The following is a 24,511-nucleotide window of genomic DNA, read 5'->3' as shown; positions in this document are numbered from 1 at the left end:
AACAGTCTTTAGGTCTCTTCCAGTAACTAGTTGTGAAGCCTTAGGCAAGATGCCAACTTTTCTGTCTCCACTTCCTTATCTCTAATATGAGGATAAGAACTGTATTTAACACATAAGGTTGTGTGGGGAGTCAATAGTATATGTGAAATGTATGTGTGATGGTATTTGTGCAGTGTTTAGAACAGTGCCGAGCACAGCATATCCATTCAAAAAAATGTTAGCTGTTATTTTTAGTTCAATGTCTGTCTTTAATGTCAAACTATTAACTCTATGTGGGCATTATCTATTACATTTTCACACTGCATCAGCACTTAGCACAATGTCTGCAATACAGTAAATATTTAATAAATGTCAAATAAATGAATGATGAATGAATATTAAAATTAATTGGTGAAAAATAAACAACGATGTGATAGTAAAAGAAATTTTGCCTTTTTGATGTTTTGCTTTTGTTTTGATGTTGTTTTAAGACCTTCATCTTAATATAATGAGTGTTCTGTTAATTGCATTCATGTCTCTCACCATTGGCCTGAACAAGACCCATTTTTACTTTTATTTATTAATCAGTTCATTCATTTTTATGCCCATTTCTTGCTCCTGTTTACCCTCTCCTTTCATAGAAAACCATTCGAATGTGTAAGATGTTATACCATCTATGTCTGTGTATTCTTATAAAACTCTATTCCATATACATATGTTTTAATATGCATAAATAGCATTGCATTATTAATCCTATTCTTTTTTATTCCACTTTTTCTTTGCACTGCTTTTGCTTTTGGAAATCTTTTTTTGTTTTGAACAATAAACCATAACATTGTTTATTTCTTAAATTTTCTGCTCATCTTGAAAGTCACTTATTTACATCGTCAAAATAACCTGTATGATTTGTTGATAGACACCCTAAAATTAAATTTCTACTTTACTGTTGCTATACGCACTAAGATAAAACCTTAAATAAAAATGTAATATTAAATACAAGAATATTCAAATGTACTGAATAAAAAGTGCTGTTAGGGCTTTCTTTGTACATTAACAAAACCATATTAGGAATTGCCTGCTACATTTTACACATAAAATGCACAATAATTCTGTCTTTGAAAATTCTAGTATCCTCTTTCAATTGAGAAAAACAAAACTGATGGAAATTAGTTTGATGAGGGCATTAGGGAATTAGAAGAGACAGCAAAATAACAGTATCACTAAGTCAGTGTGTTAGGAGACTATGGCGATCAGGCTTATATTAACAAATTGGAATATGTATTGCTGATAATATCAGATTTCACTTTTAATATGTTTACTTTTATAGTTCCTCCAAGTGTCATCGGTCCTAACCCTGAAAATCTCACTGTTGTGGTGAACAATTTCATCTCTTTGACCTGTGAGGTCTCTGGTTTTCCACCTCCTGATCTCAGCTGGCTCAAGAATGAACAGCCTATCAAGCTAAATACAAATGCTCTCATTGTGCCTGGTAAGGAAGTTATTACTCTTAAAAGGTGGGCAAAACCTTCTCACTTTTCTCAATACAAATGGCATCAACTTAGTCTTTTCCCAAACTTTTGTCTTGTTCCTTTTTTTTTTTTTTTTAATGTTTATTTATTTTTGACAGAGGAGGAGAGAGTGTGCAAGCAGGGCAGGGGCAAAGAGAGAGGGGGACGGAGAATCCGAAGCAGGTTCCAGGCTCCATGCTGACAGCAGAGAGCCCCACATGGGGCTTAAATTCATGAACTGTGAGATCATGACCTAAGCCGAAGTCAGATGTTTAACTGACTGAGCCACCCAGGCCCCCCTATCTTGTTCCTTTTATTTTTTCACATTAAATGCCTCTCTTTACCCATTTGGGGCCATTAGGATAACATTGTACAGATTTATGGTTTTAGTGAGAATGTATAGTAACAAGGTCTACTTTCAAGAAATTGTGACATTTAGGAACAACCTGTGGGTGATAGACTCCTTGTGGGTGATAGACTAGTAAAAGGGTGATTTCATTGGATAAAATCAGTGGTTGTTTTTAATCAATCCTAAAGCTCCTTGAGGATAGATAAATAGACCAACAGACAATCACTTCTACACTGTGGGAGATTTAACATATCTTGACTATAGTGTAATTACTGTGTGCTCGCTAGAACCTGTATCAAACAGTTCTACTCCCTATGGTTACTGGAGAGAAAAAATTTCTGAATTTCTTCCTTTATAAGGAAGTAGAATAAATACTGAAATCAAAGGGAAAAGAAGGATTGAAGACAATTCAATTTAGTTCTTTGCTTTTGAATAGGAAATCTCACTGTTAGAAAAAGGATATATTTTGCTGTTTATCTTACTGACAGAAATAGTTATTAAAACAACTGCTAGAGGCACCTGGGTGGCTCAGTGGGTTATGCGTCCAACTCTTGATTTTTGCTCAGGTCATAATCTCATGGTTCGTGGGTTCGATCTCCACATCAGGCTCTGTGCTGACAGTGTGGAGTCTGCTTAAAATTCTCTATTTCTCTCGGCCCCTCTGCATACTCTTTCTCTCTCTCAAAAATAAATAAAACATGTAAAACTAAGTAAATAAAATAAAATAAAACAGCCTCTATGCCGCTCTTCAGTTTGCATTGTATTTGCCCACAGGTGGTCGAACTCTGCAAATTATTCGGGCCAAGGTATCTGATGGTGGTGAATACACTTGTATTGCTATCAACCAAGCTGGTGAAAGCAAGAAAAAAGTTTCCTTGACTGTCTATGGTTTGTCTTTATTCTCCTCATAAAATTCTTTCATTTTTAAACTAGTATTAGAGATTTTCTATCTGAGCATCTTAATGAAACAACAAAAAAAAAATCCTTCTGCTCTTGTTTCCCTCCCTCAGTGCCCCCAAGCATTAAAGATCATGGCGGTGAATCTCTTTCTGTAGTTAACGTAAGAGAGGGGACCTCAGTGTCACTGGAGTGTGAGTCGAACGCCGTGCCCCCTCCAGTCATCACCTGGTATAAGAATGGGCAGATGATAACAGAATCCACTCGCTTGGAGATTTTAGCAGATGGACAAATGCTGCAGATCAAGGAAGCTGAGGTGCATCTTTTATTCTTGTTCGTGTGTCATGACTCCTTGGTGGGATTGTGGAAGAAAGCATTGACAGTTGCATTCCCTTTACTGCAGTGACAATTCTTATTTAAAAACAGCATCATCAATGCTATTGACCTTATTTTTCTTTCTTTCTTTACCTTTTAAATTTTATTTGTTTATTTATTTTTTAAAAGCAGGATTGTAGAAGGCAATTAATTGGGACATTGGAGGGGTGCCTGGGTGGCTCAGTCGGTTAAGCATCCAACTCTTGGTTTTGGTTCAGGTCATGATCTCATGGTCCCTGGGATGGAGCTTTGCATCAGGCTCTGCGCTGATGGTGCAGACCTCCTTGGGATTCTCTATCTCTCCCTCTCTCTCTCCCCCTCCCCCATTCATGGTGTCTCTCTCAAAATAAATAAATAAAACTAAAAAAAAGAAAAAAGAACTGGGGCATTGGAGCATAAAGATGACTTATGATTTAATCTACACGCGAACAGTGTGATTGGTCATCTGTAACTTAATGGAGCACATACAATAGTATCTTTTTCTTTTAGGTATCTGACACAGGCCAGTATGTATGTAGAGCTATAAATGTAGCAGGACGGGATGATAAAAATTTCCACCTCAATGTATATGGTGAGCATCTGCCTCTAATACAGCTCTTTTTCCCCCAGATGTGCCAATGCAAAAGTGTCCTGAATTAGCTTAATGAGGACACAACATTTTCTTCTGTCTTTTCACAGTGCCACCCAGTATCGAAGGGCCTGAAAATGAAGTGGTTGTTGAGACGATCAGCAATCCTGTGACCTTAACATGTGATGCCACTGGAATCCCGCCTCCCACGATAGCCTGGTTGAAGAACCACAAGCCCATCGGTAATATAGCTGTGCTTTTTTTGTTTTGTTTTCTTTTGCCCTTAATTTACTAATGAAGAAACTAGTACATTTTCAGTACTATGCTTATAGCTGTGTTTACTTCAGAAAGTCTAATTACTAGTAACTAATAATGATAACTAATAATAACTAATAGTATTCATTACGTAGAGATTTTTCTTTCTTGTTTTTTCAAAGAGGTATCCCATTTAAAATGAAAGTACAAAGGAAGAACACTTAAGAACTATAGTTGCCACATAAAATAAGGTATATATGGTGAATTGCAGAGACGTTAAAATAAGAGCTTTTTATGTTTTGTTTTGCTTTGTTTTCACCTCTAGAAAATTCTGACTCACTTGAAGTACATATTTTGTCTGGAGGTAGCAAACTCCAAATCGCCCGGTCTCAACATTCAGATAGTGGAAACTATACATGCATTGCATCAAATATGGAGGGAAAAGCACAGAAAAATTACATTCTTTCAATTCAAGGTATGTGGGGTATGGGTGGCTCCTGTCTGGCTAAGTCAGTAGAGCATGTGACTTTGTGAGTTCAGCCACACATTGGGCATAAAGCTTACTTAAAAAAAATTTTTAAAAGGTATGTGGGGTACACTCTGATTCACCTTCAGTTTCTTTATTATATTCTACCTATAAAACAAATAAGACTACATCTAAAGAGATCATTTATAATTGATTGAAAATACCTTTCTTTGTAATTTTTTGGATATTTTCTTTTCTCCAGTTTTGTTGAGATATAAGCACTGTCTAATGATGTGACTTACAAAATAACTTTAGATATACAAAAAATATTGTCAATTTTCTATCCTATATTTATCAGTAGAGTTGTACTTTCATGAAAATGGTCATAACTGGAAAAAAAGAATAATAGATGTGTCATAATCTCTATATTTTTTCATTTTTACTGAAATGATTTTCCAATAGTATATATTCTATTGACTTACTTATTTATTTTAATCTGGTATAACTTGTTTTGAGCCAAGCCTATAGATCTGTTTTTATTTATATAGATAAGATAAGTAAGATTAACTTATGAAGAGATTGTACTGTGTTCTAACTGCAAGTCAGGGATTGGTTAAATTTCAAGTAAGCATGGATTTTTTACTATTTTGGGGTGAGCATAGGAGCATTAATTCATTCTGCACTTAACCAACTTAATTAACACCTACTATGTTTCAACATAATGCTGACCACTAGATGGATGGAGAACTTTCATACTTTCCATTTTCAGTAAACCTCTGATTATTACCTTGGCCTAGTGTTTAAATTGGAGTAGAAGTCTAACTTGAAACTAAGTTGAATGCTGGCTTTTTCTGATTTTATTACAGTTACTATAAAAAGAATTTCTCATAAATTATAAAAGTAATTGAATATTTTCTACCTATTTTGTGCTTTGCTAAAGCTAACTTCAAAAATATTTATTTTAGTTTTATTGAGATATAATTGACATATGACATTGTATAAGTTTAAGTTGCACAGTGTAATGATTTCATAAATGTATATATTGCAAAGATTAAGAATCAACTAAAAATTAAAACTAGGAAAAATTGAAATAAATTTATGACTATCGATGGTTTCTCTGATTAGGGATGCTTTGAGATTTCAGAAGCAAGATGAGAAAAATAACTATTCAGAGATTCAGGGTCAGGGATTATGTCTAATTTAGTTTAATGCATTAACAATAATAAGTGGTAATCATGGGTAATGTGGTATGACCAAACATTTCATCAGATACTTTATGTATGTAATCATATCTCAGGACTACAAATACATGTATAGGGCCTAGTCCAGTGATTGTCATATATTAGCTACTCATTTTAGGAGTCTCATTAAAACTCCTATTGATTTGACTAATTTAGTAACTGTAAATTCTTCAAATTTACGTAGGGATGTGCTGTTAAATATTTAACAACTGACTCTGCAGACAAAAAGGTCCTGATTTGTAGCCAATCATTTGCCAGCTTCTATGGTGTAATTATTCCCATTGTGACCCATTTCAAGCTCCCAATATGACGTCACTGAACATGGAGTAGGGAAGATGTATAAAATTGGCTCTTGCGAGCTGGTGTGCACTACCTCCAGCATACCACCATAATTATTTAGAAGAGGAATTCAGATGTGTTTCTGCTTGATACCATTGTCAATATTTTTGTTAGACATTATTTCTCAATCAAATCATTAACGTGAAAAGCAAAGCTGGCTAGAAAGAGTATAGAAGAAATAATTGGATCTTGAAACCTACAAGTCTATCCATTGTTCAGAATGAATAATATTTAAATTGCATTATGAAGAGAGAAATAACCAACCTAGATACTCTTCTCAGACATTGATGCCAAGATTTCATAAAACACACTCCTGAGCTGTTCTAATTCTGAACTATATTGAGGATTTAATCTAAAAGTGATTCATTTGGCCAGGAAGGGTGCCCATGAGGTAGATTTGTCACTAGCTTGTGTGACTAAATAATTGTATCAACTTACAAATATAACAGGATTATTGAACTGTTTCCTCTAATCATTCCTCATTTAAAAGTAATTTATGGGGGCCCGTGGGTAGCTCAGCAGGGTAAGCATCCAACTCTTGATCTCAACTCAGGTCTTGATCTCAGGGTTGTGAATTCAAGCCCCATGTTGGGCCCTGTGCTGGACGTGAAGCCTACTTAAAAATAAAAAAAAAAATAAACATTAAAAATAAATAAGTGTAAAAACAAATAAAATAATTTATGAGGATAACAATAGTTGGATCTTTAACCACAACCTAGGAAAAATATGAAATAAAGATGGCATTTTGTTCTATGATTCTATTATTCATTGGAATTTATAATCTTGTGTTTTGTTAATGAGAATCTTAATCATTTTCCCAAAGTTCCTCCAAGTATTGCTGGTGCTGAAATTGCAAGTGAAGTCAGTGTTCTTCTAGGGGAAAATGTTGAGCTGACCTGCATGGCAAGTGGCATTCCCACCCCACTTATTCAATGGCTTAGAGATGGAAAGCCCATAAATAGCAGTGAAACAGAAAGAATCCGGTATGTTTTAAAAGAATCTTTACATCATTAATTGTAAGATATTCTTCAATGCCTTTATTCTTCAAATTTCACATGAATAATACCAAATTCAGTGCCATGGGAATTTGGCAATCATTGTATTTAGAAAGAGAAAAGATAACATTTTGAAGAATTGGACACAGAAACCCTCCTTAGAGAACTGCTTAAAAGTGTGTGTGTGTGTGTGTGTGTGTGTGTGTGTGTGTGTGTGCGCGCGCATTTCCCTCATCCATCAGCATCAATGAGTGCTTGGCTCATTTTGCAAAAAGAGACAATATCATCATAACCTAGTTCATTCCTTGTAGTGATTTGTCTAAATCCCATTTTCTGCTGGTACTTGTTACCCATGCAACAAACTATACAGAGATGAGATAATTACATGGTAAGGGCTTCCTGCTCCCACTTCCTTCTCCAGGGCTTCCTGCTCCTGTTACTTTCAAAAACAAATACCTTTAGAAGAACAGTCCAGAATTCTAATCTCTACTAGATTACTTCATCACAAAAGCCCCATTGTATACACATATTTGAAGAATCAGATGCATAAATAAGCATTAATTAAATGTATTATACACTTTATAATTTTAAATCAATATTTTAGATTTAGGGTTTGGACTGTTTTCTAGTCAATGAATTGAATATACATGATTTAAAAAATGATAAGTAAATGTTGGGGCGCCTCGGTGGCTCAGTCGGTTAGGCGGCCGACTTCAGCTCAGGTCATGATCTCACGGTCCGTGAGTTCGAGCCCCGCGTCGGGCTGTGTGCTGACAGCTCAGAGCCTGGAGCCTGTTTCAGATTCTGTGTCTCCCTCTCTCTGACCCTCCCCCATTCATGCTCTGTCTCTCTCTGTCTCAAAAATAAATAAACGTTAAAAAAAAATTTAAAAATAATGATAAGTAAATGTTATTTTCTTTGAAGTCATTTTATATTAAAATTTAGATATTTGTTCCCTTTAGAAGATTGAGTACATTACCAAATAATATTTTAGAGATACATTTTAAGTTTTATTTCTTTGGTGTGGACATATCTCAATAGTTAACAAGTATTTAATTATTTTTATTAAATCAACTGATATCAACCGTATTGCAAGCCAAGCACCAGAAAGGTGGTAGGACCTAAGATCTTATGTAATATTTGCACCTAAGAATTTATGATCAGTCACTCGTCTCTTACAATAAGATCCCAAATGCACTTGTTCTTATATCTAACTTACTGAATATTTGTTAACAGCTCTGCAAATAAGTATATATGGTTTGTAAGTGGAACAATTTGCCAATCAAATAAAGTAATTTTTTCAAGGTCAGCTTCCATTTCCCTTTGCTTATGGCAACTTGCTTTTTGTTTATTCATATGATTAAACTCATTTAATTTTAAAATTGATATTTTGAAAATGAAAAATACATTAGACTCAGATAATATTGTAATTTTTGGCAATCATATGACATAACATGATAGGGTAGAAGTGGAGCATTTACTTTTGACATTGGAGGATTCTAATAAAATCACTATTGTAGGAATAACTTTAGAAAGCCATTTAATCTCTTTCTAAAACACAGGAAGTTTTATATCAAAGTTTTATTTGATAATTAATGGTGTGTGAAGGGGATAAATAATGCAATAATCTTAACTTAAATATCTTTGACAATCTAACAGTATAGTTATTTACTATTATGTAATTCAAAGAAAAAGCTCTAGCAATATGTAGAAAAATTTTTGCAAAATATACCTCTACAAAATAGTTGTCACAGTTTAATAAGCTATCCTATTCTCCTTCCCATTAAAAATATTACTAAGTCATATATAGTTACTTTTTGATATTTTTTTAGTTTCTTGTAACATTCTTCAAATTTCATACCAGAATTTTAAAAAAATTTTTTGTTTAATAAATTTTGTTTAATAATTTTTGTTTAATTTTATATGGGTAAGAAAAAAGTATATTAACTTTGAGAAAAACATGTCTTTGATTGGGATAGAGAAATTCCCAATCTGATTTCACTCGTTCCCAGTTTTTCTCATAAGGAGGTGGCAGATATAGGACGTGAATTTTAGTTGGTTCTGTAGAATTTCAGTTGGTTGCCTGAAATCTCCAGTTTTACTAGCTCTGAGTTTAACAGACCTCCGTATACTTAGTGAAAAAGATATGAACCATTATATATCTAAGATGAAGGTGCATTTTATGGTGGTATTTCTTTAAAGAATACAATAACCCAGAGTGAGTTTTCAAGCTCTAAGCTTCACATGAATCATCTCAGTGCCTTTATTGTGGCATTTTCTATAGGGTGACTGCAGATGGCAGCACATTAAACATTTACGGAGCTCTCCCATCCAATGTGGGGAAATACACATGCGTCGCTACTAATCCTGCTGGAGAAGAAGACCGAATTTTTAACTTGAATGTCTACGGTAAATGTGAAATTTCACTCTCTTTTGACTATCCCACCTTAGGAATCTATCAGGAGAAATAAAAATTCTAGCAGTAGGTGTCTGGAGCATTTAGTTTTAAAATCTGATGTCACTGCTGTTTCCTTTTGGGATAAGCAGCAGTATGGACAATTGTAGTTGAAATGGTTTGAACTAGTAATGCACACCCCACCCATTCTCTCTCTCATTCTCATTTTCTGCGGAACATAGTTCCACCCGCAATTAGGGGTAATAAAGAAGAAGCAGAGAAACTAATGGCTTTGGTGGATACTTCAATAAATATTGAATGTAGAGCCACAGGGACACCCCTACCACAGATCAACTGGCTAAAGAATGGACTTCCTCTGCCTCTCTCCTCCCATATCCGGTTGCTCTCAGGAGGGCAGGTTATCAGGTAAGCTTTGATTTTGTGTGATTTGCTAGACAGATAAAGTCACTGTGACTGTAGGCTTTAACCTCATCTAAATGGTGTTTAAGAAATGTTTTTTTCATAAGGTTTCGCTGTTGTTTATTTTTCCCTTTCACTATCTTTTTAGAAGAGAGAGGATAACAACAATAAAATTGAAATGGTTTTTTATTCTTATTTAAATGCTCACATTTTAGTAAATTTGTATCAAACAGGTCTTGCATAGACAGATGTATGTATTGCATATGTATTTGCAAGAACTACTATTTTAGATAAAACTTTCTATGGAAAGGTAATACGAAGATGCCTACCACAATCATGTGATTTTCACGTTAGCATCATTCTTTATTAATGTATATTTGAAAAATATTCACTCTTAAATTATATTATATTTTTAATAGCATACTGTCAGTGCCTGATTAACTTTGTGGAACAAATTGCATTTGAGGCATCTGTATTTTGTAACCCTCATAACTAAAATTTCCCAGCATAACTCATAATCTGTGTATAAATCAGAAATATTTTCTTTGTATATGTTGAATGGGATTAAATTATGAAATATGGGGTCAAATTGTTTTTCAGGATTGTGAGAGCTCAGGTGTCTGATGTTGCTGAGTACACTTGTGTGGCCTCCAACAGAGCTGGGGTGGATAATAAACATTATAGTCTTCAAGTTTTTGGTATGTCACGAAGATGCCCCTAGTGTTTTACTATGTGTCCAATATTAAGCAAAAGGCTTATATTTAGATATTGACATATCAGAAGAACTGGTAAAATACGATTTTAGTAACTAGGAAAGAATGTGTTTTCTCCCAAAGGGTCCATATTGGAACATACTATCTGTCAAAATACTCTTCTAACCTGGAATCTTGCATTAAGTCAAATCTAAATTTTTAAAAATTGCATTTCAATCCTAACACAAGGACCAGTCTTTTCATACAAAGAGAAAGTTCAGAATGTTTTCTAATAATATTAGTGGTACATTCAGAGTATTTAAAATATAAATGAATATGCATATATATATGTCTTTGTGTGTGTATGTGTGTAGATGGAGAGACAACCTAAAACATTCCATTTCTGAAATATTAAGGTTTACTGGTCCAAATTTCTACATCCCAAAGAACATCTGAGAATAGTTAAGGAACAATTTACTACAGCCTACAAATGAATTTTGATGGGTTATATAAAACTTACTCTAGAAATTGGTATTATTTTATTTATTCCACATGCAGCAGTTGAAAGTATACTTCTGTAATTATAATATGCATTATAACAAATTAAAGAGACAAACCTAAAAAGTTCAAAAATGGCCAAAACTTAAAACAGTTTAATTTTGTATGTTCTGCAAGAAAACAGTCCTGAGGTTTCATTGCTAATATTTTGGGAGATTACTATTTAGCCTATCCAATACTTTTTTTTATAATAGGCAGTAATTATTTATATGCTATTTTAAATTCTATATTTTAGTAGATCACAGAAATACTATAGAACTAACTGAACCATAAAAATTTTTTTTAATCTAAGTTGGTCTCAATTTATAATAGATATGTAAGTTTTACCTGTTGTTTTCTATATAGTGCCACCAAATCTGGACAATGCGATGGGAACAGAGGAGATCACAGTTGTCAAGGGTAGTTCCGCCTCCATGGCGTGCTTTACAGATGGAACTCCAACTCCCAGGATGTCTTGGCTTAGAGATGGCCAGCCTCTGGGTCTTAATACCCGTCTGACAGTAAGCACTCAAGGAATGGTTCTTCAGCTTATCAAAGCAGAGACTGAAGATTCAGGAAGGTACATCTGCATTGCCTCAAATGAAGCTGGAGAAGTCAGCAAACACTTTAACCTGAAGGTCCTGGGTAGGTAAACATTCAATAATTGGGAAACAAGTGACAATAGAGATTTAGTAAATAAATGTAATTCTTAGAATCACTTACTACAGCGACAAAATTTATAAATATTCATTGCATTTCACATTTCTGTTTTGTAATTTACCTAGGTTTACTCTTTGTGTGTGTGTGTGTGTGTGTGTGTTTATTTTATTTTTGAGAAAGAGCATGAGCAAGGGAGGGGCAGAGAGAGAGGGAGACATAGAAGCCGAAGCAGGCTCCAGGCTCTGTGCTGACAGCTCAGAGCCTGACACGGGGCTCAAACCCACAAACTGTGAGACATGACCTGAGCCAAAGTTGGACGCTTAACCAACTGAGCCTCCCAGGCATCCCTACTCTTTTTTTTTTTGTAATTTTTAATGTTTATTTTTAAGAGAGAGAGAAACAGAGTGTGAGCAGGGGAGGGGCAGAGAGAGAGGAAGAGGCATACAGTCCAAAGCAGGCTCCAGGCTCTGAGCTGTCAGCACAGAGCCTGACACAGGGCTTGAACCCACAAACCATGAGTTCATGCCCTGACCCGAAGTTGGATGCTTAACCGACTGAGCCACCCAGGTGCCCCTATCTAGGTTTACTCTTACCTGAAGCATGTTAAATTTAAATTATTTTGTTTCCCCTCTGTTTAAAAGATGAAAACTTCTACTTGTAAAACATTATTCATTAACAAAGTCATACAACCAATCGCTAAGTAGATTTTTAAATTTTTTCATGAACAAAACGCTCTTGATAAATTGCAGTTTGATGGAAAAGCATAGTATGTATACTATTTTATGTTCTTTCACACAATCTTTCCAAGTGATCCAATTATAGATGATAGTTATCATAGTCATTTCAAAGAGTCTACTTCCATTTACTCTTGTGTGCATTAAAATGAATGTTTGAAATGAGTATTACAATGTTCTACACACAAACAATTACTATAAAGAGAAAACACCCCATTTACTTGAAATAAAAAATTTTGACTTTGGAAGAGAAATGAGGATGAATGAGATAAACTATTTTAATAATTAATTATTTTTGGAGTTTAGTTTGTTTTTTCACTACAATGTCCGTAAAACATCAGCCTCCTCAGCAAACAAAATGTACCTCACAAGGAACAATAAGAATAATTTTGGCAAGAGGCTAGCCTATGTTTTCAGGATGCCCTGTAATCTTTCTCTTAGTACCTATACCAATTTAATCATTTGGATAACGTTAAAAGTCTGCTACATCCTTAGTTAAGCTCTGTGATGGGCAGTACCCATCTTTCTTATTGCTGTATTCCCAAGATTTAGCTTGGCATTTGACACGTGAGGTTTATTCGTTGGATTGAATCGAATGGAATTAGATACTTGCTAGCTTCATTAAAGGGGGTTTTAACTGGGGCAGCCTGGGTGGCTCAGTTGGTTAAGCGTCCGACTTCGGCTCAGGTCATGATCTCGCGGTCCGTGAGTTCAAGCCCCACGTCGGGCTCTGTGCTGACAGCTCAGAGCCTGGAGCCTGTTTCAGATTCTGTGTCTCCCTCTTTCTCTGACCCTCCTCTGTTCATGCTGTCTCTCTCTGTCTCAAAAATAAATAAACATTAAAAAAATTTAAAAAATAAATAAAAGGGGTTTTAACTGTAGAGGGAGGCATAATACTATCTAAACAAACAAAGAGGAGACTGCGGTGTAGACAGGTGTTCCATAGAATGAAGGGTGGTAGTGGAGGTGCTACTCCAGGGTATTTAGAGACAAAAGACACAAGAAAGTGTGCATCTGTAAGGAGGGGTGGAGTAACAAATTCCGGTACACCAATTCACAGAGTATCAGGAATAACAAGAGATGACAGAAATGGGATCTTGTACATTGACTATACATTATGTGCCAGGCATGTTTCTAGTCATCATGCAACAAAGAAGTGCTGAACACCTACCATGTATGCAACATATGGCCCGGTCCAACACGTGGCAGTGTGGTAAGAGAGAAAGCATACTCCTCTAGGAATTCAAGAACCCAGCAGCAGAATCACAACCCAGAGCATTTCTCGACGTAGAAAACTAAGGAAGAAAATATCAGTGATACTGTTAGCATAGTGTACAAAGAACAACCTTTTTAGCTGCAGGTTTATAAGGATAATATTTTCTTAAAACAGATTTGAAAACTGGCTCAGCAGAAAGATGAGAAGTTTCAGCATTTCAACATCTGTTGAAAGCTAATTCCATTAAAAACCTGAAAAACTCTTTACTTGGATCAGCGCTACACTCCAAATCTGAAAGTAACCATCTTAACCTGGGGAACGGCTATTCTTAGCTTAATGCTCTCCACATGGTGGGAGGTGTCATGGTGGATTAGTGGTTCTGAAAAGTCCAGTGTAAGAAGAATAATGAAAACAAGGGAAAATGCTCATACAAAGTAAAGCTAAGGAGTTTCGACAGGGTTCAGGCTGTGAAGGGGTTTGTTGACCACATTAAGAGTTTGGTTTTTATCATAGAACAATGGGAAGCCATTAAAAGTTCTAGTAAGTGGAATGCCATGAGTAGAGTTGCAGTTTGAAAAGACCACTCTGAGTGCAAAGTGGAGAGCTACTTGGAGCAGGACAAGAGTGGATTCTGAGAGACCCATGTATTGTTAGGAATTGTGTTTGGCTGTGAATAGCAGAGGCTAAGTATGGCAGCTTGAACAAGTAACTTTTGTTTTTCTTGCTGAGTGAGATGTCTAGAGGTAGGCAGTAGCTGTGTTGGTTAACCAGTTTAGATATTTACAGTTCTCTTGACCTTTACATCATGGTTGTCAGTGATCATGCATTGTGCGCTCACCACCAGCATCAGTAGATTCAACAACAGAACAGGAAAAATAGGCAGGGTGAAGAGTTGCTCCTCTAGAGATTTTCTTAGAAGTCCCACAAAACCACTTCCATTTATATCTCATTGTTCAGAATCGTCACATATCACTCCGTCTACTATCTACTACAGAGGCTAGGAAATGTAGTTTTTACTGATAGCCCCAACAAAACTGGCTCTGATAATGTGAAAGAAACAAAGAGGTAGATAATATTGGGTGGGTGCCTAGATCCAGAAAAGAGGCGATGTTAGTCCAAGTAAATAGTATTGTAACTCAGATTAGTAATGGAGGTGAGAGGAAAAATGTATTTAGAAATGATTTCAGGTAGAAGTAGTAGGACTTACATGAGGATTTGGACACAGGAGAGTGATGAAGAAGAAGATAATCAAAAATGACTCCTAGTTTCGGGCTTATGTGACTGAATGATTGATAGATCCATCACATAAATGCAGGAAATGCTGGAAAAGGACCAGGTTTGGAGGGATAAGATAACAGGTTCAGTCTGAATACATGTTGAGAGTGAAGTAGTGTCCAAACATTTCACTGGAGATGTTTATCTGATAATTAGGTGTATGGGTCTTGAGCTCGGAAGAGAGATCTAAGCTAAAAGCATAAGTTCTGGAGTCATCAGAGTATGTGCACCTCCTATTCTGTCCAAAGTATAAGACGTATGAACAAGTCCCAGAATAAAATTGTTCACAATCACTTAACATCTGTAAGACCTGGTGACCGGGGTTTGAATCAGGTGGGAGCATGTTGTTTCTATTACGCTGCTGTTATTTTCAATCTAGTGACTGTAAGCTTTTGAGGCTAAAGGCTATGCCTGATTAGTCTTTGCATCCACAGCGATTGGCACATGGTAAATAACCAATAAGTAAAAGGAATAAAGAATTGACTGTAAGTCAAATGGAAAATCAGATAAGTGCTTTTGAGTGATACGGGATAGAAATTTTATTGTCGATGTGGAGAGAATCAAGAGAGGATTTATAGTTTCTACAGATAAATTTAATGACCTTAATGTGACCTTGATAGTATTTGAACATGCTCAATTAGGGGATGGGGCTATTGGAGAACGTTCCAGTAGAAGGAATAACATTAGTAAAGTCACAGAGCAAGAAAAGGCTGGACTTGTTGAGGGAAAAGAAGTAGTCTAATTTGAAGCCTAGGTTACATATAAGTATATTAAAAGTACATAATGTTATAAAGATAAATAAAGGCCTTATTGATGAAGCTTTGGAAGCCATGATAAGGAGTTTTTCTTTAATTCAGCAAGCAACATGGAGACACTGAAATACTTTAAATAAGAAATTTTGGATCATTCTAAAATGCACTTAATAAAATGGATTTTGACAGCAATACATAAGATGGAAGAAAGTAAAAAAGAACGGGTCAGTGGTTAAGAAACTCTGACTTCTTAATTACAATCTGAAAAGGAGTATAGATTTAATGTATTATCTTTCTCCAGAAAGGAAAATGAAAACCATGGGTGGATTTTTTTTCTTTAAGTAAGCAGGTTTTAATAATAATACCAATAGCTGGGTGGTGAGTAATGAGGAGGGCTCTTGTATTGAGCACTGGATATTGTATGTAAGTGATGAATCACTAGATTCTACTCCTGAAAACAATATTACACCATATGCTAACTAACCAGAATTTAATAAAAATTTGAAAGAAAAAAAATACCAAGAGCTGTGGTAGACATTGAAATAGTAATAACTTTTTTAAAACCTTTAATTATAAAATAAAACATATTCAGAAACACAAGAGAACTGTGTAGTTTATACATTATCTCATCGAATGCTCACCATGATCCTATTAGTTAAATAATAGTGCTGTCCTTATTTTAGAGGTTTGCCCAAATGCACTAACCTAATAATTGTTGGAGCCAGGACTCCAAACTCAGGCTCTTTGACTCCAGATGTTCTGCTGTAAACCTCTGTTTTAAACTGTGTGCCTTATTTAAAAAAAAAAAAAAAAAAAAAGTCTAATCCTTGGAGCTGTCCAACAACTATTTTGGCTGCCTTGTGAAATAGTAAGCTGGAAATGTTCATAGAAAACTTGAATGATCATTGTATGGAAAGACTGTTTTAAAGGGATTCCTAAACTTGAGAGTAGTTGGACTAAGGAACGTTAATGTTTCTTCCAAGTGTTTAGATTCTTTAACATCCTCTTGAGAAAGGTAATTTAGAAATATAAATAACAAAAAAGGAAATTATTTCTGCCCAGACATAACAAATGTGTTTTATGCAGAAATAGTCTCCAAATGTAACCGTTTTTTCTTCTGCTTAGTCATTGTTTCCTCTTACAGTTCTGCACGGAAAAGATGATAGCAAAATTCCACAACATTTGCCTGTTGCTTTAAACAATAGATATCTAGAAGGTACAAAAACACACTGCTATGTTTAAGTATGTCTCCTTAAACAATGATACAAGATGGCTTTAGTTTTTATTGTTTTCAAATCTTTGCAGTTAGGTAAGACTCCTCTAATTATCTGAATCCCAAATGCTGAGCTATAATTACCTTTCCATTTACTTCATGATCTATGATAGGCATGATCTGTCCCTCTTAAAATACTGCCAGTGACAACGGGTAATAGCGTGTAGGAATTATTTTGGTATCTTTGTTTTAACCAATTTATATTATATGAACATACATTTGAGTTGAATTTTCTTTTAAAGTTTTTCTAATCAGCAGTATTTTATCAAACAGCAAGTTTATTTTGTTGTTGTTTTTAATTCCCTTTAAATAGAACCACCTCATATCAATGGATCTGAAGAACCTGTAGAGATATCAGTGATTGTTAATAATCCACTTGAACTTAACTGCTTTGCTTCTGGAATTCCAACTCCTAAAATTACCTGGATGAAGGATGGAAGGCCCCTCCCACAGACAGAACAGATACAAACTCTTGGAGGTGGAGAGGTCCTTCAAATATCTAGTGCCCAGGTAAGTGTCAAAGTCAAAAAGTTATTTAATCCTGGGTTAAACCTCTCACTTGCTAATGGAGAAATTATGTTTTAGAATCCAAATCTCAGATACAAATCAAGTCCAAAGACACAGATCTCTCTCTGTAACCTTAAAAATGGGTAAATTGGTTCTATGGTATGCCTGATTGGGTAGACTCAAGGTAACATGACTAAAAGAGCAGTAGGAGTATCATATTAAACTCAGAAGAAAGCAAGATGCTTTAATTTCTGCAAATTTTTCTCAGTGCTATAAGTGATAATATATTTCCTGAAGCTCTTAATTTGTACCATGCAGCCCTTTACAAAAGTGGCAAAAAACAATCCAACATATATACATATGAGGTCTCAAAGAGCATTTCTGGTCTCCAAAATGAACTAGGAGACATACGAATCTGAACAGATACAATTTTTCAATCAATTCAGTAAAATTGACTGTTCTTTTAGTTTGTGTTTAAGGAAATTCATCTTAAATTAAAAGTATTAAAGAGAAGCATGTCTGGGATGTCTTATTATAACAATCTTCTGTTTTACTAACAAAGACAAACCTTATATTACAGATATTCTCCATCTGTGCCCTAATACCCTCATCTGTAACTTTGGGATAAAAATAGTAATAATACCTAACTCCTACACTTGAGAATTTCAGAGATCATCTAACATGATGTGCCTAGACTGGTGCCATAGGCATGTAGTAATGTTAAATAGAGTTAGATGGAATTGTTGTTTTTCCTGCTGCTGTTGTCATTATCATAATCATTGTTCCTTTAAACCTGGAATAACAAATTATTTAATTATATTCTGTGTGCTTTTTCACTGAGAAAAGAGGAAGGAAAGGGAGCCGGAAAAAGAGAGCTAAGGGTTATAAAGTGTCTACTGTGTCAGTCCTATGTTCAACTCTGGGCTCTATCACACCAGTGACTCTCATGACAACTCTTTGAGGCAATGTCTTTATCTCCACTCTACACAGCCAGAAACAGGCACAGAGAGATTAGTACTTGCATGACAAGTTTGGTGATAGAGCTGGGTCTTGATCCTACATTGGGTTCAAAAGCCTTACCAGTGGAACTCAGCACATTTCTGGTTTCAGTATCAAGGAGAACACGCCTTCCATTCCCCTCTTTTCTCTCCAACAAACATTGCAGTAACTCAGAGGAAACTCGAGTTAAATTGTTAAACCACTTACTGAATGAAAATCCTTGAATGTTATAATTTCAACAGATAACAGATCCAGAAGAATTTTGTAACATAAAGGGAAAGGAAACTGTGTGGAATCGAATTATAAAAACAAAGAAATGATGGTAAATAAACCCTAAATGAAGATTAAGGCCACATCACAGTAGGTCTTAAATGGAAACATTATATAGTTGGGTTGTAACAAAAGGAGACAAAGATCCCACAGAGTATTAGTTGGTGACCCACATGCACTAGCTATTGTGGAGAATACAAACATAATACATAAAACATGTCTCAGCCTTCCAGAAGTTTCCAGTTGTCTAGAGTACATAAAACTACACACATGATAAAATTAGGAAAAGAAACAGTTAAAAAAAAAAAAAACATTCGGGGCACCTGGGTGGTTCAGTTGGTTAAGCATCCGACTTCGGCTCAGGTCACGATCTCACGGTCCGCGGGTTCGAGCCCCGCGTCGGGCTCTGGGCTGATGGCTCAGAGCCTGGAGCCTGCTTCCGATTCTGTGTTTCCCTCTCTCTCTGCCCCTCCCCCGTTCATGCTGTGTCTCTCTCTGTCTGAAAAATAAATAAACGTTAAAAAAAAAAAATTTAAAAAAAAAAAATTCAAGATATTTTCAAAGTAGAAAATTAAATATTATTAACTCCCAAGACTGATCTTGGTTCCTCTGCTCCTCTGTATTTTCATAACGTTTTGTACATATCTCTATTATAGCACTTACTACATTAAATTTCACTTATCTGAACTTTGTCTTTTCGTGTATGCAACTATAGTATATAGTTATGACTGGCACATAGTGGATGCTTTGCAAATTCCAAATTGTGTGCTAGAGACAAGAGTTTCCTAAAATATCTTCCATCAAACGCTAGTTCTGTGAGTTATTCCACTGGGGGAAATTCTGTGACCAAATACAGTTGGAAAACCTTACATACTATACCTTCCTCTTCTTTGTGAACCATAGTGCATGTCAACAATTCCACAAAATACTGCTCTAGAGAAATCTGATTAACTGTACCTTTTCAAACCCTCTATAAACAGAACACAGTTTAGAAAATGTAGCTAAATATAATGACTGTAGGCATGCAGAAGGGCACAGGTTGTCAGGAAATATTTAGTGGAGGAGGTAAAGACTTAAGAGTAAACTTGAATGATAGTTCAAGTTTGGTTAAGTCAAAACAATTGGGGGGAGGGGGGAGCAATATTAACTGGGAATAAAATTAGTTGATAGAGAAAAGTTGATTTTTAAGGGTTTTAGACATTGATGGTAAATTCATAAATTATTCTCCAGGCAGTGGTCCATCATTTTGAATTCTTAATTGAAGGACTATGTGAGTGTCGTGCTTCTTAAAGTTGCATTTAAGTATTTTTGCAAACATACCAGTCTTAAATTTTTTCAAAGGAGTTTTTGCAACCTACAAAACAGTTTTTCCATAACTTATAAAGTCAATTTTGAATGCAAGAATTCAAAAACTCACAATACTCTAGTAATGTTCAAGTAGTAAAAATAAATGAAAACGGGATTTTTCTGCTTTTCCAAAATACACTTTTCACAGAAGTAAGATCATCTGTTTCCCAGAGTATATTTTATGGGTACGTAAGCATGGGCTGTGTCTACACAATGTCAAACATATGAAGGAAGGCTCATACTTTCAGTGGAAAGTATGCACAGGGTTTTTAAAGAAATGTTTCTGGTTTTAGTCAGATACGAGTAGATTATTCTGTCAGTCTGACACTGTTTACAGCCGGGTTACATAATATAGCTCTTTTGTTTCACCATGTGTACCAAAGTTAGATTCAAAATATGGTATTAATGTACTTTATTTAAATAACCTGATATTTTATTTGTTTACTTAAATTGCATTTTATTTTCTTCAGGAAGATGCCAGTTGAACTTTTAAATGGAAGATACCATTTAAATCGATAAATACTAATGGGTTCAATAAACATTGTATATCTAGTCTGTCATGTATGGTGTGGGGTCCTACATACATCTGCCTTTTCTGTGATCATTAAATATACCTAACATGCAAATGTTCTGAAATCAAATATTGAAACCCTCTTAAAACATCGTTTTATATATGATAGAGATGCCAAGCAGTGCTCACTACCAGGGTGCTAATCACAAATGTTAAAATAGTTTATTAAATTTTAATTGTTGTGCTATCCTAAATGATACCTTGCTTTGTGTGAGACTTTTACATTCATTCTAGTAAATACTTATTCTCGTCACTGAAACTGACAAGTTAACATTGTGTAATTCACCTATTTGGATTTTGCAGGTGGAGGATACAGGAAGGTACACATGTCTGGCATCCAGTACTGCAGGAGATGATGATAAAGAATATTTAGTGAGAGTGCATGGTAAATTTGGCAAAATTTCCTACCATCTATCATATACCTAATTAGAAGCCATAATTTATGGAGCATGAGCAACTCCATCATATGTTTCTACATAAGGAAATATATATTTTGCAAATCTGGTTCTTATATTTGGCTGACCAAGTCCTTCTTGAAAAACTTCCGTGGACTTTTTGACTTATTTATTTTGTTCCTGCACAAATAATTCATGGTTATTGATTTCCAATCATAGAATATAAATTACAATAAAGAAGAAAATATGTCACCCGGTCTTACCACACAAAGGCCTTTTTGCATACAGATGTCACAGAAATGTATCATACGACGCGTAGTATTTAACTTCATTTTCATCTCTCTTAATGGCATTATGAACATGTTTTCATGTCAAAAATCATATTTTTATAATAATTTTTAGTGATGGCCTAGTGCCCCATTTTATGAATATGCCATCATTTATTTAATCCATTCCCTATTTTCAGATATTTAAACTGCTCTGTTTTCACGAGTATACACAATACTGTTATAGACATCTTTGTGTAAATATATTGTCCTGTTTCCTTAATTAGTTTTTTTTGATAAATTTCTGTAAGTACACTTGCTTGATTACATACACACACATACACACACACACACACACACACACACACACACACACACACACACATTTAAGACTTTGAAATTTATTCCCAAATTACCTTCTAGAAAAGTTGGGCCAATTAAACTCTGGCCAATATTATTTCAACATAGAGATGGGAATTACTCTTTATGGAAAGGAACATTTAACAAACGAAAAGGAAATATTTATTTCATTCTTGTAGCCTAGATGACTCGGCAATGCAAATTATCTGTTATTTAGGTACCCCCCCTGTCACCAGCCCTACACACACATTAAGCCTGCCACTAATTGACAAGTCACATTAAAAGATACATTTCTGGGGTGCCTGGGTGGCTCAGTTGATTAGGAGTCTGACATCGGCTCAGGTCATGATCTCCCGGTTCGTGAGTTTGAGCCCCGCGTTGGGCTCTCTACTGTCAGTGTTTCAGATCCTCTGTCCCCCTCTGTCTCTGCCCCTCCCCTGATCGCACTCTCTCTCTCTCTCTCTCAAAAATAAATGAAAACATTTTAATAAAAAGATACATTTCTGAATATTAAGAAAGTGTATACATTTCTGTAGGTTATGATGGGCAGACCCTCATTTATTAGTTTTCAAATCTGATGTTCAGAGAAAATCATTACCAAGTGTGGAACCTGGACAAGAAATCCTTTCTTTGTGCCTTAGTTTCTTTACCTGTTAAATGGTGATAGTAATGTGATTATATTACTTATCCTGTCATTCATGTGGCTCTTGGAAGAATTTCATTACTCTATGTGTCTGAAAGTACAGAGTAAGGCTTAAAAAAAAAGTCCACTATTTGTAGTCATCCATATCATAAATTGAATGCGTAATGTTTTAAGTTTATGCCTCTTATTTTACATAACAGGAGTAACATTTGTTGAAAACCTAAGATAATACAGATCATTTTACATCTTGTTTATTGCAAGCCTCTGATATGTTTGTTCTTATACCCAGTACCCCCTAATATTGCTGGAACTGATGAGTCCCAGGATTTCACTGTGTTACGGAACAGACAAGTGACATTGGAATGCAAATCAGATGCAGTGCCCCCACCTATAATCACTTGGCTTAAAAATGGAGATCGGTTACAGGTAAATTCTCGTAAATTCCGCAAATCCATTTTGAGGAAAAAAATCAGCTGAGGAGTCTTTGCTAGGTAGACAAAACCAAACATCAGGCTACTGTTATTCAACATTTCGTGTGGGGGGGGGGGGCACAGGATCTTTTAATCAGCCTTATTTTCTCAACCTTCACTCAGGTAGTTAATACCTAACTATGGGTCAAAAGACAGGTATTTTGATTCAGACACTCCGTAAATTGGCCCAAGTATGTATCTCCTGGAGCCCATGGATTAAAGTTGGATTTGAAATACTCAGCTATTTCTTTACTTGGGAGGGAATAAACCATCTGAGTCTCAAAAGAACTGACCTGTCCTACTAAGTGTCTTGGACAAACCTTTTACTGAATTTTTCTAGAATAAACCAGGACCTCAGGAGGGACCCCCAGAATCTAGGTGATACCCTTGGATGCCAAGAATATAAGACAGGAATCCTTGAAGAACACACTTACTGGCTTTCTAAAGCTTCCCATTCTCATGTGATATCTGTCTGCTGTCACTGAGTGTCACAGCCCAGGATCCTAAATTGCCTTTTAGTGTTGGTTCAAAGCCTTGACTTTGAATGCTCTGATTGTTCCTATCCTAGTCATTACTTATGCTTTTTTCCCCTTTTGTCCCTCCTCATCCTTAGTATAACTTACTGTGCTAATTGTCTCTAATTATAAAAGAAGATTAAGTCCCCTAACCCCTAAGGCAGAAGAACTTCCCCCACCACCAAATCACGCCAAGCGACCAAAAACAGACTGGATGCTAACTGGGGGTTACTTGCATGCGAAATTATCATGGGTATCACTTAACGTTCATGTGCCTCAGTTTCTCTATTTATTGTGCCTCTACTGTAATGATAGGCACTATAATTGCTACTGAGAGTAGTCTTGACCTTCAAGGAGCTCACAGACTACTTGAAAAGATATAGAAGTAAATCAAAGATTATAGCATGGATACAACTCATATGTTAGTGCAAGGTATAGCATTTTATGAAAACAGAAGAGAAGCTAGTAACTCAGACTCCAGGGTAAGGGACAGTTCAGGGGAGCTTCTTGAAAAGGGTAAAATCGGTTTTAAATGATGAGTAGATGTTAGGTGAGAAAGAAGAGGGAAATTCTAATGATAGATAATGGCATCTACAAAGCCATTTCAGGGAAAGGAATGCTGTTCTTCCAGGAACTGCAAGTAGCTTGGTGTGGCTGAAGTAGACTGTGATTAAAATCCCTTGATTATTCCCTGTAGATTTCAGGATTCATGTTAAACTACCCCGCTTAGCTCACAAGACCTTTCACGCTCTGACATTTTTTCCATAGTTTTATCTCCCATATGTGCATTTTACTCAAAAGTATTAGGTGTTCAGACAGAGACTGAGTGAATGTTGATGATGGAGAAGTTTAGAATAATTCCAGCTATGAACAAGTGATGTTAGTCCTGGGACAGGGTAAGTTCACTGGTTATGAAAAGGAGATGAATTCAGTTTCAGATATTTTGAGTTTGAATTACTGATATATTATCCAAGTGGAGATTCTAAAAAGCACTAAGAAATATAGGTCCCTATTTCATCAAAAACGTCTTTGACTTGGTAGTCTTCAGTCGTATGACCAGTTGTTGAAGCCATAGGTTTGTATGAAGTTGACCAGAAAGCATACATAAGAATGCTTGAGATGTACATACATAAGAAATGCATAAGAAAGCATACATAAGAATGTGTGAGAAAATCTGTAAATGAGAATAAAGCATAAGGCAACACTGATAATTACAAGGCGAGCAAAGGAAGAAGAGAAGAA

General features: G+C 35.5%; 1 protein-coding gene across 3 annotated transcripts in view; it reads left to right on the top strand.

Annotated features, from left to right (window-relative positions):
* The window catches only part of HMCN1 (hemicentin 1), a 470,876-nt gene that overhangs the window by 374,788 nt on the left and 71,577 nt on the right, over positions 1-24,511 (top strand). For all 3 annotated transcript variants that reach the window (XM_060643679.3, XM_060643685.3, XM_060643687.2), the window contains 14 exons: positions 1,307-1,468; positions 2,611-2,724; positions 2,847-3,049; positions 3,598-3,679; positions 3,787-3,918; positions 4,257-4,406; positions 6,801-6,960; positions 9,257-9,381; positions 9,610-9,793; positions 10,388-10,485; positions 11,383-11,661; positions 17,240-17,436; positions 20,924-21,005; positions 22,574-22,710. In XM_060643679.3, the coding sequence (XP_060499662.1) occupies positions 1,307-1,468; positions 2,611-2,724; positions 2,847-3,049; positions 3,598-3,679; positions 3,787-3,918; positions 4,257-4,406; positions 6,801-6,960; positions 9,257-9,381; positions 9,610-9,793; positions 10,388-10,485; positions 11,383-11,661; positions 17,240-17,436; positions 20,924-21,005; positions 22,574-22,710 (2,105 nt within the window). The remainder of the gene's footprint in view (positions 1-1,306; positions 1,469-2,610; positions 2,725-2,846; positions 3,050-3,597; positions 3,680-3,786; positions 3,919-4,256; positions 4,407-6,800; positions 6,961-9,256; positions 9,382-9,609; positions 9,794-10,387; positions 10,486-11,382; positions 11,662-17,239; positions 17,437-20,923; positions 21,006-22,573; positions 22,711-24,511) is intronic.

Source organism: Panthera onca, chromosome F1, assembly GCF_046562875.1.
Source record: "Panthera onca isolate mPanOnc1 chromosome F1, mPanOnc1 haplotype 2, whole genome shotgun sequence".
NCBI lineage: Eukaryota > Metazoa > Chordata > Mammalia > Carnivora > Felidae > Panthera > Panthera onca.
This window is presented reverse-complemented; position numbering and strand designations above follow the sequence as displayed.